At 38.7% G+C, this 16,268-nt stretch overlaps 1 protein-coding gene across 2 annotated transcripts in view; it reads left to right on the top strand.

The window, feature by feature from the left end:
• The window catches only part of CDK19 (cyclin dependent kinase 19), a 116,371-nt gene that overhangs the window by 31,320 nt on the left and 68,783 nt on the right, over nucleotides 1-16,268 (top strand). For both annotated transcript variants that reach the window (XM_008158430.3, XM_054721656.1), the window contains one exon: nucleotides 1,053-1,128. In XM_008158430.3, the coding sequence (XP_008156652.1) occupies nucleotides 1,053-1,128 (76 nt within the window). The remainder of the gene's footprint in view (nucleotides 1-1,052; nucleotides 1,129-16,268) is intronic.

Raw genomic sequence — 16,268 nt, 5'->3', positions numbered from 1 at the left:
TCAGAACAACCCTCAATATGAACCACATTTGTGACATGCAGCTGGGGCCTTAATGTGGCTGATTCTGGTGTCAGCACCTGAGGATACTGTGTGGTCCTAGCCACTCATCTGATATACTATTACTATTTTTATGAACTGTATCACCATTTTTGAACTGCTGTCTTCACTTGGTTAAGCATCCTGGTAACTACTGTGGTTCCCCACAATCCCTGATCCTACCTCCATTATTTGGAAAATTCACTGTAACTCCTGGGTTTTTCCAAGAGTTCTTGAGATGGTGGTGGAGTTTCTAAGTCTTTCCAAGGCTTTATGTTGAGTTAATGGGGCTTTTGAATGTTCCCTATACTATGTGAGAACTAGGGTGTCCCAGCGGGTCAATATTCTTCTATAGTTTCTCCCTCCTAATAAATGATTCTGAGACTATGAAATTACTTTAAACAAATATAGGAGTTTACATCTGGCATTTATTTTTGTAGTTAATGTTTATAACAATGCTTTCATAGACTTCAGATAATTAAGATAGGAATAGAATTATCTTGCAGTATACTTGAGTTGATATTTATGTTTATTTACTTTTAAAAAATATTTTTATTAACTTCAGAGAGGAAGAGAGAGGAGAGAGAGATAGAAGCATCAGTGATGAGAGAGAATCATTAATCGGCTGCCTCCTGCATGCACCCTACTGGGGATTGAGCCCCAACCCAAGAATGTGCCCTGATGGGGAATCGAACCATGATCTCCTGACTCATAGGTTGACGCTCAACCACTAAGCCATACCAGTTTACTTTTTGAAACCAGTGCCTTGTTCAGTATCCTGTTCTGTTTTAATTTTGAATTTTATGTTTTGGCTCTTTCTGGTATTTTCATTGTGACATGAATTTATTTTGGTATTTTGTATTTCTGTAGTTGAAGTATCAGAAACAGTAAGCAGTGCATGCATGTGAGAGTGTTTACATATCACTGAGAGACTAGTACATTTTCATTGTTTTTGTAATTATAATTTTAAATCTGAAAATGTATAGAAAAAATAATCTTTTTGTGTTCATATGCAGAAAAGATGAAAAGGAATATGCATTGAAGCAAATTGAAGGCACAGGAATATCCATGTCGGCTTGTAGAGAGATTGCAGTAAGTGGATATAAATATATTATTTATTCTGTTATTAATATTAGATGATGATTGATATTAATATAAAATAGTTTCATTAATGTAAACAGTACATGGTTATTTCAAAGATGTTAATGATATATAAGATGAGAAAAGCTGCATAAGCTTTTTGATTACTTGAAAACCATCTTTTGAACATTGATTGTCTTAATGATATTTAGGATTTATAATTTTAGAATTACTGAGTTAAATAATTACTGAGCACAATTAATTTAAATTGTGATGTAATGTAATTAATTTAAAAGGTTTTAAAAATGTATTTTTCAATTACTTTGAAAATTTCCTTTTTAAAAATGCCCCCCTCCCCCCCCCCCCCCCCCCCGAAAGTCAAAATTGTTTGGGTATTTTTACAAATATAGGGTGTCATGGAGCATTAGTATATCTAGTTAGGTTATGTACAGGGACATTTACCATGCCATCTGTATTTATGTAGAGTTTAGTTTAAATGGAAAAATATTTTTACAGTTGATCTTAGCCAAAAGGCTCAGAAACTATGGAAACATGTTTTTGAAATACAATAAAAAAATGAAAATGGAAGCAGGACAAAAACTGTGTCCTTTGATCTTACTGTAAAGATTAAGTATACCGGGATACAAAATCATGCTTTTTATTGTAAGGCAATATTTTTGCTAATTGAAGCTAGAAGCCAACAAAGCTGAAGAAGCCTCTACTAGTATGTCTGCCAGCCAGAAAACATACAGGACAGTGTGAATTGTTTTGACAAGAAGGTGGTTTAATTTGAAAAGGCTGTAACTACCCTGGCCAGTGTTGTTCGATGGTTAGAGGGTCGACCTGCTCACGAAGGGTCGCCAGTGTGATTCCAGTCAAGGGTGTTTATCTGCCCTGTTGGGGCACGTGTAGGAGGCAACCAATCCATGTGTCTCTTTTACATCAGTGTTTCTCTCTCTCTCTTTCTCTTTCCCTCTCTCCCTTCTACTGTCTCTAAAAAATCAGTGGAAAAAACAACCTTGGGTAAGGACTAATAATAATAACAAAAGAAAGAAGAAAAGGCTGGAAACTTCCCTCTATTTGGATTTGCTCCAACACAAACGCCCAATCTTACAAAATCTTATAAGTAAAAGTAACAATCTGATGGGAGAGGTCCAGATGAAGCTCTCTGAAATCTGGATGTTTTGTGACTGGGAGCAGAACAGTGAAGGCCTCTTTCAGATGACATTATTCTTCCCGAATTATTCCCATTTTTTCCTTGTAGTTTCAAATCATGGTTTTAAAGGAATTGGAAGTTATGATGCCATTTTCTTTCCGCAAGTAACTGAATGAATTCTGATGTTTCTTAATGAAGCTAGTTTCTCTTTTTTGTCATTTAAGAGCATGCTGATACCATCAGAGATTCTTGTTTTGTGAAGACATTTTGGAAATTGGAAAGATTGTTGAGAGATAAAACAGTGAAAAGTGGCTTGCCATTAAAACTGATGGTACCTGGTAACACATCTGGTTTTGTTGTTGTGATGAAGGAAGCTCAATAGGTCACTATGAATCATTGCTTTTACATTAGCATCACAGACTGTGCCAAAGATCATGAAAAAAGTCTTGTCCAATGTCTTAAAAGTCACTCTTTATTCCTTGAATCATTACCTTGTCAAGAGCTTTTTTTGAGAAATGGAAGTAGAATATTGCAGGGAAGGTCATTGATTCTCCAAAGAACAAGTCTTAACGCACTGGGGAATTCTAATTCCATTTGCTGCTGTGTAACTTGATGTGAATCAGGGTTTTCAGAACACTGGTCTGTGGGATTGTTAAAGCTACTGGCATATTGTAAAAAAACATATAACCATTCTGCTTACTGTTCTAGCTCTTTATTCTAGAGAAACAGTAGCACCCTTCTAATAGTGGTTGATTTTTGTGAAATTGATTTTTAAATTTAATATCCTTTCTAATCTAAGTATCCTTTTTAACTTGGGAAAGTTTAATCTGTTTACATTAATGTGTCTATTCATATATTTAGAATTCTGTTATCTTATTTTTAAATTATCTGTGTCTGATGCTTTGATTCTCCCCCTCCACCCCTTCTTTTCTGATTTATGAAGTATTGATTGAATTTTCCTTATTTCCTTTTTTCCTAAACTTCTGGTTTGGAAATAACTTACATTATTTTTAGGTTAGTAATTACTCTTATATTTTTACACACATATTTGACTTAAATTCTCAAGTTTTTCCAGCTCCCTCCATGCAAGGACCTTAGAAGTTTTTAATTCAGCTATTTTCTTTTATTTCTATTATTTTACTTCTACCTTGTTTTCACTTAACCTCTTCCCCAAGCCCCTAACCTCCAACTTTGTATATTTTTAGTTTCTTAACAGTCAGCACTTAATTAGATCTACTTGATTTTTTTTTGTACACACTCCTTATTGGGGTATATTTTTAGTGTTTCTTTAATCAAGGGCTTGTTAAATGACAAAATTTTTAACGTTTTTGACCAAAAATGTCTACTTTGTCCCCACTTTTGAAATACAATTTAGCTGGATATACAATTTGAAGTTTGTTTCTTCAGCACTTTGAAGATTTCTCCATGGTCTTCTGGCCTTGGTTATTGATGATGTGATGTCTGTTGTCAGTGATGTCTTGCCTTTCTAGGAAGTCAGTGTTCTCCCTGTTTGATTTTAAGGTTTTCTCTTTGCCTGTGGTATGTTCTGCAAGCTCAGAAGAGAAGTTCAGTGTTATTTACATAACTCCTTTTAGTGGTCCCCATGGATTTAAAACATAATTAGCATTGTTGCACTTCTTTCCATAGAGACAATATATGCTTTCTTAATAAATGTAATATGCTTTTGTTCATGAAGAATGTTACTTAGTACTGCCAACTATTTTAGGTTGCTAAAATAAAAATATTTACAATCCAAGAATACTTTAAAATTATTCTTGTAAAAGAAAGATGTTCCATTTAAAAAAAAATATTTTTTGCTTTTTTATTTTATTTTTAAATTAATTTCTTTATTGATTAAGGTATCACATATTTGTCCTCATCCCCCAATTCCCATCCCACACCCCTCCCCACGCATGCCCCCACCCCCCTGTTGTCCTTTAACCACTGGTTAGGCTCATATGCATGCACACAAGTCCTTTGATTGATCTCTCCCCTTTACCCCCCCCTCCCCCCCTCCCTCTGAGTCCCGACAGTCTGATCCATGCCTCCTTGTTTCTGGGTCTGTTCTTGTTCATCAGTCTATGTTGTTCATTATTTCCCCTAGATGAGTGAGATCATGTGCTATTAGAAATACACTTACAAGAACCGAAAATGAGACAAGCAATAATGGTTATGCTAAAAGGCAAATTAATCAGTCTGTAGTGAGTTTCTTTCTGGGCCAATAGTTCTTTTGAGACCCAATTTCAATGTCAAACAGTTCCTTATGTGTACATGTCAGCAGTGATATTTCAGTTCTGGATGGTGGACAAATGGTGGTAATGCAGGTCCGACTTGGTTTGGTCCTGGGCAACCTGCAGTGACGCACAGCTGCTAACTGCTAGTATGGGAAGGCCACGTCAGCGTCTTCCATCTCTGGACTGCTTCTCTTCTGTCTTCATGGCTGGAGTAGTCCTGTCAATTCCTCTCTGTTGCAGGAATCCACATGGTCTCGGAGTTGTTTTCTGAAAATATACAGACATATTCTCGACCAAAAGTTAATAAAGGAATATTTTCTATAAATTTGACTTGGGATCCTATTTCATTTTTTGCCCAAATGATTTTCCTCTGCCTTGTTTTGACACCTTGTCTGTTTTTCATGGGTGTCTTGCTTTTAGCCTTACAATTAATTTTCTAAAGTACAAATTTTTTAGATGTAATTTACTTACAGGATATTTTTCCTTACATGATATTCTTCTACTATCCCCCCCTTTTTTGATTTAAATATTAGGAGGCTTTTGAAAATTTTATAATGTAGTCTTGATGGCTTTTAAATTTTAATTTTTTGCACTATAATATTACTGTTTTAGGTTCATTACATGGTGTGCAATTTTATCATGAGATGAACTAGCAAGAAAAATTTTAGTTAACACTTTAGGAACACCTTTTTGTCCAGTACAATTAATTTTTCTAGAATATTTGCTTGTTTCAACTAGCCAATTTAAATTTGCCTAAAAACTTGACTACTATTTTACTATTAAATTTATTACTCTAACAACAATCTTATTTTACCCTGTAAATATTAGTGGAAAGGATTATTTGCCTTCTTGAGTAGGTCCTGAGCATTCCTGGTTGTAGGCTGGATTTAGATATCATAAACCCACTTCCCCACACCATGGGTACAAGACAACTCAGACAAGTCTTGTTGGAGTGAGAGGGCAGCTGCTGTCGGCCAAGTCCCTGTCTGTTACCCGGGTCCCGATTTGAGCTGGGCATGGGAAGTTAAGCAGCCCTGGGGACAGGAGACTTCCTTCAGAAGGGGTGAGTGTTCAGGCCCCTGCAAAGTTGGGGGGTGAGGGTCTGTGCCCCACCTCAGTTGACCCCCAGGTTCTCTCCTGATGGCCCCTCTGTGACTGTGCCTGTCTTACGTTGTTCCTTCCCTGAGGAATCTTACCCGTCTCTGGCTAACCAGCCATCCTCTGGGGCCAAGCAGGGTGATGTGAGGTTCAGTTCTGTCTCCTTGGTAGCCTATGCCCCCATGGCCTCCACGCCCAGCACCTGCCTTGGGATCCCCTCGCCTGCTGGCGGGGCCCCAACACTGATCACATATCTTGGGTAACCCGGGTTTCTTCTCCAGGGTATTCCATTGTTTTTGGTTATTCATCATAAGAGAGTGCTGTGAAAAGCAAACTGTATGACATTTCAAGGTTTAGAGATTTGGTAATCATTTAAATTAAGTTTTGCCAAGGTATTAGAACATATGAAATGAATGATAGAACCATTGTAAAGGCATTAAACAGTCACTGGACTTTTAATTAATTACGTGCTTAAAACCCACATAGTGTCTCATATAAAGGAGTTTTCAGAAAATGTTGGCTTGGTTTAAATGATCAAGTTACCGTATTTTCCGGTGTATAAGACGACTGGGCATATAGAAGATTTTCCTGGGTTAAAAAGTCGTCTTATACGCCGGAAAATACGGTAATTTTGATGCTCTTAACCTACTAACATAATGTTGTCTTTTTCACTTAGTGAGTAAGCTACTATCAGATATGTTAGACTTGTGAACTGGCCCTCAGTGCCCCAGAGGCATTGTAAAATGTAAACTCTGAGGAGAATGAAGGAAATATTAGCCCTGGCTGGTGTTTCTCAGTGGTTAGAGCATCAGCCCAGGCACAAAAGGGTAATGGGTTTCTATTCCTGATTAGGGCATGTACCTGGATTGCAGGTGTCATCCCTGGCCATAGTTGGGATGCGTGTGGAGGCAACCAATCAATATGTCTTTCTCACATCGATGCCTTCCCCCCCCCTCTCTCTTTCTTCTCTTCACCCCACCCCCTTTCCACTCTCTCTAGAAAATCAATGGAAAAAATACCATTGGGTGAGAATTAACAACAGCAAAAAGAACAATATATTATATATTAAAGGAAAATAGGAAATATCCTTCCAAAATATTAACAAAACTAGAGGCCTGGTGCATGGATTCATGCACATTGAAAGGAAATTAATTAGAAGAAATATTTTAGAGGACAGGGAGGGACCACTGGAGGTTGGCTTCAGGGCATGTCCGGCCCGTCTCACCCTGTCCCTATCAGCCTGACCCCAGCAGCAAGCTAACTTACCGGTCGGAACATCTGCCCCTGGTGGTCAGTGTGCATCATAGCAACTGGTCGAACGAACAGTTGGACACTTAGCATATTAAGCTTTTATATATATAGATAAGTCTGTAGACCTGAAGAATTGGAGAAAAGATGGTTTCCCAATGAATTTAAAAATGAGTATTCACATAAAGACAACCCAATTTAAAAATGGACAAAGCACTTGAATAGACAGTGCTTCCAAGAGTTATTTAAATGCATTAAGCATTTGAATAGATACTTAATATCATTAGTTACTTAGGCAATCAAAACCACAATGTGGTAACTTCACATTCACTAAAATAGCAATAATAATAAAATGAAAATAAGGGTTGTTGGAGAGGATGTGGAGAATTGGAGCCTTCATACATTGCTGATGGAAATGTAAAATAGTTTAGATGTTATGGCAAACATTTTGGTGTTTCTACCAAAAGCTAAGCATAGAATTACCCTATGAGCCATCAGTTCTACTCCTAGGAGTATGCCCAATAGAACTGAAAACAGGTGTTCAAACAAAAACTTGTACACAGACGTTTGTAGCAGCATTATTTATAATAGCCAAAAATTGGAAACAATTTACATGTCCATCAGCTGATGAATGGATAAATAAAATGTGGTACATACATACAATAGAATATTATTCAGCCATAAAAAGAAGTGAAGTACTGATGCTTGCTATAAGATGGATAAATCTTAATAGCATTAGGTTAAAGAAGCCAGACACAAAAAGCCACATATGGTATGATTCCATTTATATGAAATGTACAGAATAGGCAAATCCATAGAGACAGAAAGCAGATTAATGGTTGTCAAGGTCTGGGATGAGGGAGCATTGGGGAGTAACTGCTTAATTGGTATGGGGTTTCTTTTTGGGATGTTCTGGAATTAGATAGTGATGATAGTTGCACAACATTATGAAGATACGGGAAGTTATTGAATTGTATACTTTAAAATGGTCAAGTTTATGTTATATGAATTTTAGCTCAGTAAAAGAAGAATAATTAATATGATTATAATACTTTTCTTAGTAAAACATTGCCAAAATAAAATTTTTAAAATCAAAGGAAACTTTCAACATTGGTATTTTGTGCTTAGAAAATTTTTAAAATTATATTTGTTGAAATGTATATATGAAGTCAAATAAACATTGTTTCAGTTTTTTTGTTTTGGTCCTCATTCAGAGGAACTTTGATAGTTACAGAGAACCTTAGAATAAAGCACTACAGCTCTTTCTTCCTGTCACTCTGGAAAGATGGCATCCCTCAAGGAAGGCACTGGCTGGACCACCAAGTCTTTTAGCTCCACCCCCTGCACAGCAGGGAAAGCCAAAGGTGGGTCTGGAAATTGAGCCATGAAGCAAGTGCAGCTAGATGGCTTGGTGGTATCAAAGACAATCAAACATTATCAAGAAGGACAAGGAGTGCTTTGGGAAAGCCCCAATAGGCCCTGATCTCAGGCCAGGCCTAGGGACCCTACCCGAGGAGTCCTGGATTGTGAGAGGGTGTAGGCCTGGCTGAGGGACCCCTGCAATCCCTGAATGCACGAATTTTCATGTACCGGGCCTCTAATAAAATTATAGTTACAATCACATTTACATCTGGGGAGACAACACAGTATACACTTAGTTATGTTTTAACTTATATCCTTCATAATCTGGGCAAAAACAGTACATTTATTTCTATTTGAAAATGGTTCTGTTTTGTGATTGCTTATTTCTAAGGGTTTAAATCCAGTAGCTCTAAGGGTGATGTAGATTGTTGTTGGCAAAGCTATAGACTTCTGGTTAGGTATTGCTTTGGTGGATATTCTTGAATTTTGTATTTCCAAAATTTTGGTAACAATCTCTTGTATTTCACTTTGCTTAGAATCATGTATTTCAAGAAAGGATGGGTGGTGGGCAGAGAAAGGTGGAATGGGGCAGTCAGGAAAAGGTTTCACAAAGGACAGAGGATGCTTGAGCTGAATCTTGAAGGTGAGTGTCTGAGTATTTGCGCTGGGCATCTAGAGGCAGTTTGGTGTGGCTTGAGGTAGTATGTAAGCAAGAGGCCAGCCAGTGACAAAGCTGCAGAATCAGGTCAAGGAGCTTCAGTGTTACGTTCAGAAATATTTTTAGGATAACAGAAACTGCTAACACAGTACCACTATTTTTGTTTGATCAGATCTTTTAAAAATTGATCACATTTAATAGATACCATAGATTTCTAGAATTGAGGGATCCTGAAGCATGGAGTTTTATGTGAGATTATGGTTTGTCTTTTTTTTTTTAATGACTTGGGTCTTACCATGTCACTATATTAACAACTGAAGCTCTGTTGGTAGTTTTTTATTTTAAGAACAACACCCTTCCTTAAGGATCTTTCAGTTCTTTCTTTTTCTTGCCCTTTTCCTTAGTTGTTCCCCCTTCTAACCACCCCACCTTTACTGACCTCTGACTTTCACAAGGTCTTGTTGCCACTGCTGTAGGGGCATCTTTAAAGAATTTGTGAGTTAGAAGTAAAGGAAGGTAGGAAACTGGGGAAAAGATACAATGGTTTAGTAGCTGATTTTCCTATACTCATTTATAAGGAGCCCCTGTTCTGTATCATGAGCCAATGTTGCTTGATTTTTTTCCCTACTCATTTTTTAAAATTTCAAGTCTTTAACAATTAGATATTTCTTTGGGCTAAAGTTAGCAAGTAATTCTGGAAGCAGTCATATGTGAAGTCGGAGCAGATGTTTATTTTCTGTTCCCCATGGATTCTTCACTCTCCATATTTAAAAAATGTTGAAGTCTCTCCTACCGAACAAAGCTGAACAATCTGAAACTACCTCTCTGAGCTCTTAGTGCTCCTCTATTTATAGCCAGGTGGTTTCTCCTCACCATTAACTATCAAGGACAGCTAGCTTTTGTTGCAATCTGATTTTATTTCCACTTTCAGTGTAGGTCAAAAAGCATTTAATGAATGTCCACCACATGACTGGCCTTGTTCTCTGTGCAATAAATAACTATAAATAAGACAGATGTGATATCTATACTCATAGAATTTATCTTTTCAGTGGAGAAAAACTGTTCTTTCAAAGCTTCCTGAATACCTCCAACAGAGGCTGAAAATCCAATAGACAGTTCTCTCAACACTTGAAATAGTCATTTGTTCTCCCTTGTGGGAGGAAGTAAACCCTTCTTGGTTTTTATAACAATACTAGAGACCCAGTGCATGACATTTGTTCACTGGGGTGTGTGTGTATGTGGGGTCCCTCAGCCCATCCTGTGCCCTCTCGCAGTCCAGGACCCCTAGGGGGATGTGTGCCTGCCAACTTAGCCGGCAGTCGGACATCCCCCGAGGGGTCCTTAGCGCTGCCTCGGAGGCAGGAGAGGCTCCTGCCTTTGCTGCTGCACTTGCCAGCCATGAGCCCGGCTTCTGGCTAAGCAGTGCTCCCCCTGTGGGAGCACACTGACCACCAGGGGAAGCTCCTATATTGAGCGTCTACCCCCTGGTGGTCAGTGCATGTCATAGCGACTGGTCGTTTTGCCGTTCGGTTGATTTGCATATTAGCCTTTTATTATATAGGATCCTCTCTTGGGAGAAGGAGGCTTCTCTTTCTCTGAGCACACATCCTGAGTCTTTATGTGATCCTTTTTTTCTTAAATGTCTCTTTCCCCAGTGTTTTATTTCCCAAAAGAGCTCTCTACTAATTGTCTTTCTCATCTTTTCATGAAAAACACTTCCTGAGCAATCTTCTATCTGCCCTGATGACTCCTCTTTTTTTTTTTTTTTTGCCTCTAGTTGAGTTCTCTCATATCCAAGCCCCCCATCGATATGCACCCATGAACATCTCAAACTCATCATATCTGATACTAAAATCAACATTGATCCTCATCTCAAAGCTGTAATGCTTTTCCTTGTCTCTAAATTGTACCACTATCTGTTGAGTTGCTTGTACCATCCTGGATCATTAGGCGTTAGTATATCAGTTACTAAGTCCTATTGAATCTGCCCTGCCCTCTTTTTTTTTTTTTTAATTTAATAAGTCTTTATTGTTCAGATTATTACAATTGTCCCTCTTTTTCCGCCCCATAGCTCCCCTCCACCCGGTTCCCACCCCACCCTCTGCCCTTACCCCCCCCCCCCTCGCCCTCATCCATAGGTGTACGATTTTTGTCCAGTCTCTTCCCATACCCCCTCACCCCTTTCCCCCTGAGAATTATCAATCCACTCCCATTCTATGTCCCTGATTCTACTATATTCACCAGTTTATTCTGTTCCTCATATTTTTAACTCACTTGATTTTTAGATTCACTTGTTGATAGATATGTATTTGTTGTTCATAATTTTTATCTTTACTTTTTTCTTCTTCCTCTTCTTAAAGAATACCTTTCAGCATTTCATATAATACTGGTTTGGTGGTGATGAACTCCTTTAGCTTTTTCTTATCTGTGAAGCTCTTTATCTGACCTTCAATTCTGAATGATAACTTTGCTGGGTAGTGTAATCTTGGTTGTAGGTTCTTGCTATTCATCACTTTGACTATTTCTTGCCACTCCCGTCTGGCCTGCATAGTTTCTGTTGAGAAATCAGCTGACAATCGTATGGGTGCTCCATTGTAGGTAATTAACTTTTTCTCTTGCTGCTTTTAATATTCTCTCTTTGTCTTTTGCTCTTGGCATTTTAACTATGATGTGTCCTGATGTGGTCCTCTTTGGATTCCTTTTGTTTGGGTTTCTGTGCGCTTCCTGGACTTGTAGGTCTATTTCTTTCACCAGGTGGGGGAAGTTTTCAGTCATTATTTCTTCAAATAGGTTTTCAGTATCTTGCTCTCTCTCTTCTTCTGGCACCCCCATAATTCTGATGTTGGTACGCTTGAAGTTGTCCCAGAGGCTCCTTACACTATCTTCAAATTTTTGGATTCTTTTTTCTTTTTGCTTTCCCAGTTGAGTGTTTTTTGCTTCTTTGTGTTTCAAATCTTTGACTTGATTCTTGCGTTCCTCTAGTCTGCTGTTGGGTCTCTGTATAATATTTTTTATTTCAGTCAGTGTATGTTTAATTTCAAGTTGGTCCTTTTTCATATCCTTGAACTTGTTTCAGTGGTGCTTTGGTGCTCACTGAGTCTGCTCTTGAATGTGTCACTTATGAATGTGAGTAGTTGAAATCTGGTGTCGTCTCACACAGACCACTGGATACACTAGTGTCTGGATCTCCAATGGGGTGCAGGTCAGCTACTGTCTGAGGCCACCCAGCAGGAGCTACAGCGAGAACTACAATTTTCTCCTCTTTGCTTGGGGTTTGGAGGTTTTGGAGCTGTCTGACCAGAGCTGCAGTTTGTTAGGTTAAGCTGCGATAGGGCAGGCCATTTATATGCAAAAGCCACTGCGTGGAGCTTGGGTGGGTTTGTAGATTGTGCGGGGCGGGGTCTCAGGGCGTCACTAGGCTAGGGCGTGGCAAACAACGATGGCTGCCAGTCAGCCGTCTCTGTGTTTCCGCGTTTCCAAGTCCCCATGTCCCGCGCCCCAGCGCAGTAAACAACGATTGCTGGGTGCACCTCTGCAAGAAAGTCGCCCTCACTTTCCGACCCGATGACCAACAGTCCAGCTTCTCCCCGTAGGAGTTTGGGTCCCCAGCATCTCCCCAGAAACTGGAGTTCAGAGTAATCGGGAGCTTGTCTCCCTTCGGGTAAAAAAAAGCAGAACATCCAGTCGCCCGCCACCAGCCCGATTCGCGCGCTTCCGTACCTCAGCTTTTCAGCGCTTGTGCACATCTCAATGCTCTTTTTCTCTTTCCTTCTAGTTGTAGAACTTCCACTCAGCCAGCTTTCCCGTGGTTCTGGGTGATAGACGTTTTGTCTTTTAATTGTAGTTTTGAAATTGTTGTGCGAGGCAGCAGTTTAGGTGTTTACCTACGCCGCCATCTTGGTTTCTCCTGCCCTGCCCTCTTTTTATTCACCTCTTCCTTTCTGTTCTTAACTGCCATTACCCATATCAGGTACTATCTTCCCTCCCCCTCTTTCTTTTAGACTTATTAGACTCAATGCTTCCAGAGTTAGCCTGGGCCTATGGTCCCAATCTTCTGGACATATGTTGATTACCTGAATCTATTTTGTCATGGAACCCGTGCTCTGAACAACGTTTGACTTCTGGATTATTTGAGAACTTAAAAATATAACTAAAAGGAGTTAGTGATATTGACCACACTTTTAATATGGAATGACCATTCAGTTTACCAAATAGTTAATATAAGCATATATCTATATGTGAAAACATTAGGATATATGTAAAAAAATAAATGATACAAGAAATAATTTGTTAAATTTCAAATGAGCGGTATATATAATTGCTATAGGGATTTGGAAGAATGAGAGCTCATTAATGAATGGAAAGGAACAAAGGAAGTAAAGAGCAAGCAAGGGTAGTAGAGGATGAGTGGTAGCTAATAGGGAGGGAGAGATAATGTAAGGTAAGTAGTAAAGATACATGAAATTGAAGTTAGTGAAAGTTAAAAAAACAAATGAGCTTTCTACAGATGGTATGACTCAGTAATATAGATCCTCTGGTTGTTATGTTGGCAAAAACAAAGTCTTAATTTCATTCTGCTGTACTTAATTTTACTTAATTTAGTGACTGAACTGTCTTCTTAACTCTGGCTAGTCATTTTGTAGTTACCTTCTTGATCAAACTGGTGATTGGGCAATAGATTGTATTTGTAACCTGAACAAACACATCCTTTGACACCAAAAAAACACACACCAAAAAACAAAAAAAACAACAACTAAAAATATGTGCCCTCATGATTTTTTGTTGTACATGTATTTGAACTATGTGGTTTTCTCTCAGTGTTCTGAAATGGTCAGCCTCATTTTAAAAAAAATCTTTTATTTTGGTGATCTCTTTATGGATAAACAATCTTAACTAAACTTCTTTAATTTCAATATTGTCAGTTTTAGAGATGATTAATGTGTATAACTTATACTATTCCAAATACATATATTCATTTTTAGAATTCATTCAAGTCTTACTATATGTTGTATAAGTGTCATCTTAGTACATCTTTTTAAGTTTTCTCTCTGAGTTTTCAGAAATTATATTTTTTCTTCATGACCTTTTCAAGTTGGTCATACTAAGAATCGACATGTAGCCGAAACCGGTTTGGCTAAGTGGATAGAGTGTCAGCTTGCGGACTGAAAGGTCCCAGGTTCGATTCCGGTCAAGGGCATGTACTTGGTTGTGGGCACATTCCCAGTGGGGGGTGTGCAGGTGGCAGCTGATCGATGTTTTTAGCTCTCTATCCCTCTCCCTTCCTCTCTGTAAAAAATCAATAAAATATATTAAAAAAAAAAAAGAATCGACATGTAAAAACTCATTTTAATATAAAATTATTCTTATTTTTGAAATGGAAATTATAAGGCCATTAAGATTTTTTCTGAGTATTCTTTTTTTTTCTCTCTTTTTATTTTTTCTTATATTTTATTGATTTTTTTACAGAGAGGAAGAGAGAAGGATAGAGAGTTAGAAACATCGATGAGAGAGAAACATCAATCAGCTGCCTCTTGCACACCCCCTACTGGGGATGTGCCCTCAACCAAGGCACACGCCCCTGACCGGAATCGAACCTGGGACCCTTGAGTTCGCAGGCCGATGCTCTATCCACTGAGCCAAACCGGTTTCGGCTTTTCTGAGTATTCTATTCAAAATACTTTTAACGTAATATTCTAGAGCAGTGGAATTCATACACACACACACACACACACACACACCCCTAGACCATCTCTCTCTCTCTCTCACACACACACACACACACACACACACACACACAGACTATTACACACACACCTAGACCATCACACACACACACACACACACACACACACACACACACACACACACCCACACACACACCATGCTGGAGAATCTGCAGGGAGAGGTAAGGGCTTTGCTTTCTGTAAGAACTTTTCTAATACATGTTGGATGCTCCACTTTTCAGAATGACTGGAATTATGGTCTCACACCCCAGCCCTGAAACTACAAGAAACTATACTAACATTTACAATTCAAACCTAAGGATTTTGATTAATTATTAATTGCTAAATTACCAGTGCCAATAACTGAACGTGTTTCACATCACTATGCTGCTACAGAAGATAAACACAGTGAAGTCAAGGCTTAAATAAATTAATCATTTATAGTTCCTGAAGACCTCATAGGAATTTTAACCATAGTAATAAGCAAAGCTACTTAATGATCTGACCAAAATACAATCCAGGAAATGTCTACTGTATTGTTTCCATTAAGCAGAAAATCCACTTTGTTCCAAATCTGATAAGAAACCTTTATATGCATTATAAGAAAACAGAAGGGAGTGACTTTCCACAAAGGAATTGTTAAAGCATTAACACTTTAAAACGGATGGCCTTACAGGGAGACTGGACTTCAGACAGCATAAGCATTATGAATCTGAATTCAAGTCACTAAATAGTGCAGAAAATGCGTGAGGGAGTAGTAGTAGGAAGTGAGAGTCATACCCAAGAAAAATGTCATTTGTCCCATCAAGATGCCTAGGGCTGGTCCTGATTCATGCTCTTACTCTATTCCTATGTGTGTCTTGTTTTTAGTTGAAAAGAGAGTTGGTCTTATTTAACCAAATCTTCCCTCCTGCTCTCCAAGTGGGATCTATTCACCCCGGCACCAGGGCTACTTGTTTGCCTGTTTTTACTATACTAAAGAAAATGTCAACTGTATATTTTAGAAATACAAGTTATAATGGTCTGGATTAGGTATAAAAACAAATAGCTTACTACTTTATTTTGCTCAATCAATTGCCAGTTTCAAGTTATTGTTTAGACTTATTAAATTCCTCGAACATTCCTAACACTTTAAGCGCCCAGCCTGTTTTGTCTTCCGGATGGAAAGTATAGTGTCAGTCACCGGTGACTGACAGGGCACTTAATGTGTTAATCTTGTTTGCACATTTCTGGTATATAAAAGATAACCACAGTTTTGAAATTAACATTCTTTCAATGTGGAATATCATTTTACCAACATCTATATATATAAAAGCCCAACGACCAAACGGTGGAACGACCAGAACGACTGGTCAACCAGTCGCTATGACGCAAATATTCCCATCTATTCAAAAGCTCAATGCAGGAGCTTCCCCCTGGTGGTCAGTACGCTCCCACTTTGCTGACTGGGATGAGCAGCTGCTCCCGCAGCAGGAGCAGCCGCTAGCAGGCCCAGGGTGAGGCCGAGTCTCTGCACCTATCAAATACCTGTGACAATCCAGACTCTGGCCTGACCCTACCAGCTGATGCAGGCCCTCTAAGATGTGTTCTAGAAAGAGCACGGGGAGCTGGCATAGGTGGATGGCAAGAGGGGACGTGACTGTGGGCCCCCTGAGGAGGTTGTGCTGATGGCT

This window comes from Eptesicus fuscus, chromosome 10 (genome assembly GCF_027574615.1).
Source record: "Eptesicus fuscus isolate TK198812 chromosome 10, DD_ASM_mEF_20220401, whole genome shotgun sequence".
NCBI lineage: Eukaryota > Metazoa > Chordata > Mammalia > Chiroptera > Vespertilionidae > Eptesicus > Eptesicus fuscus.
Note: the sequence above shows the minus strand (reverse complement) of the source record. Positions and strands in the feature narration are given on the sequence as shown.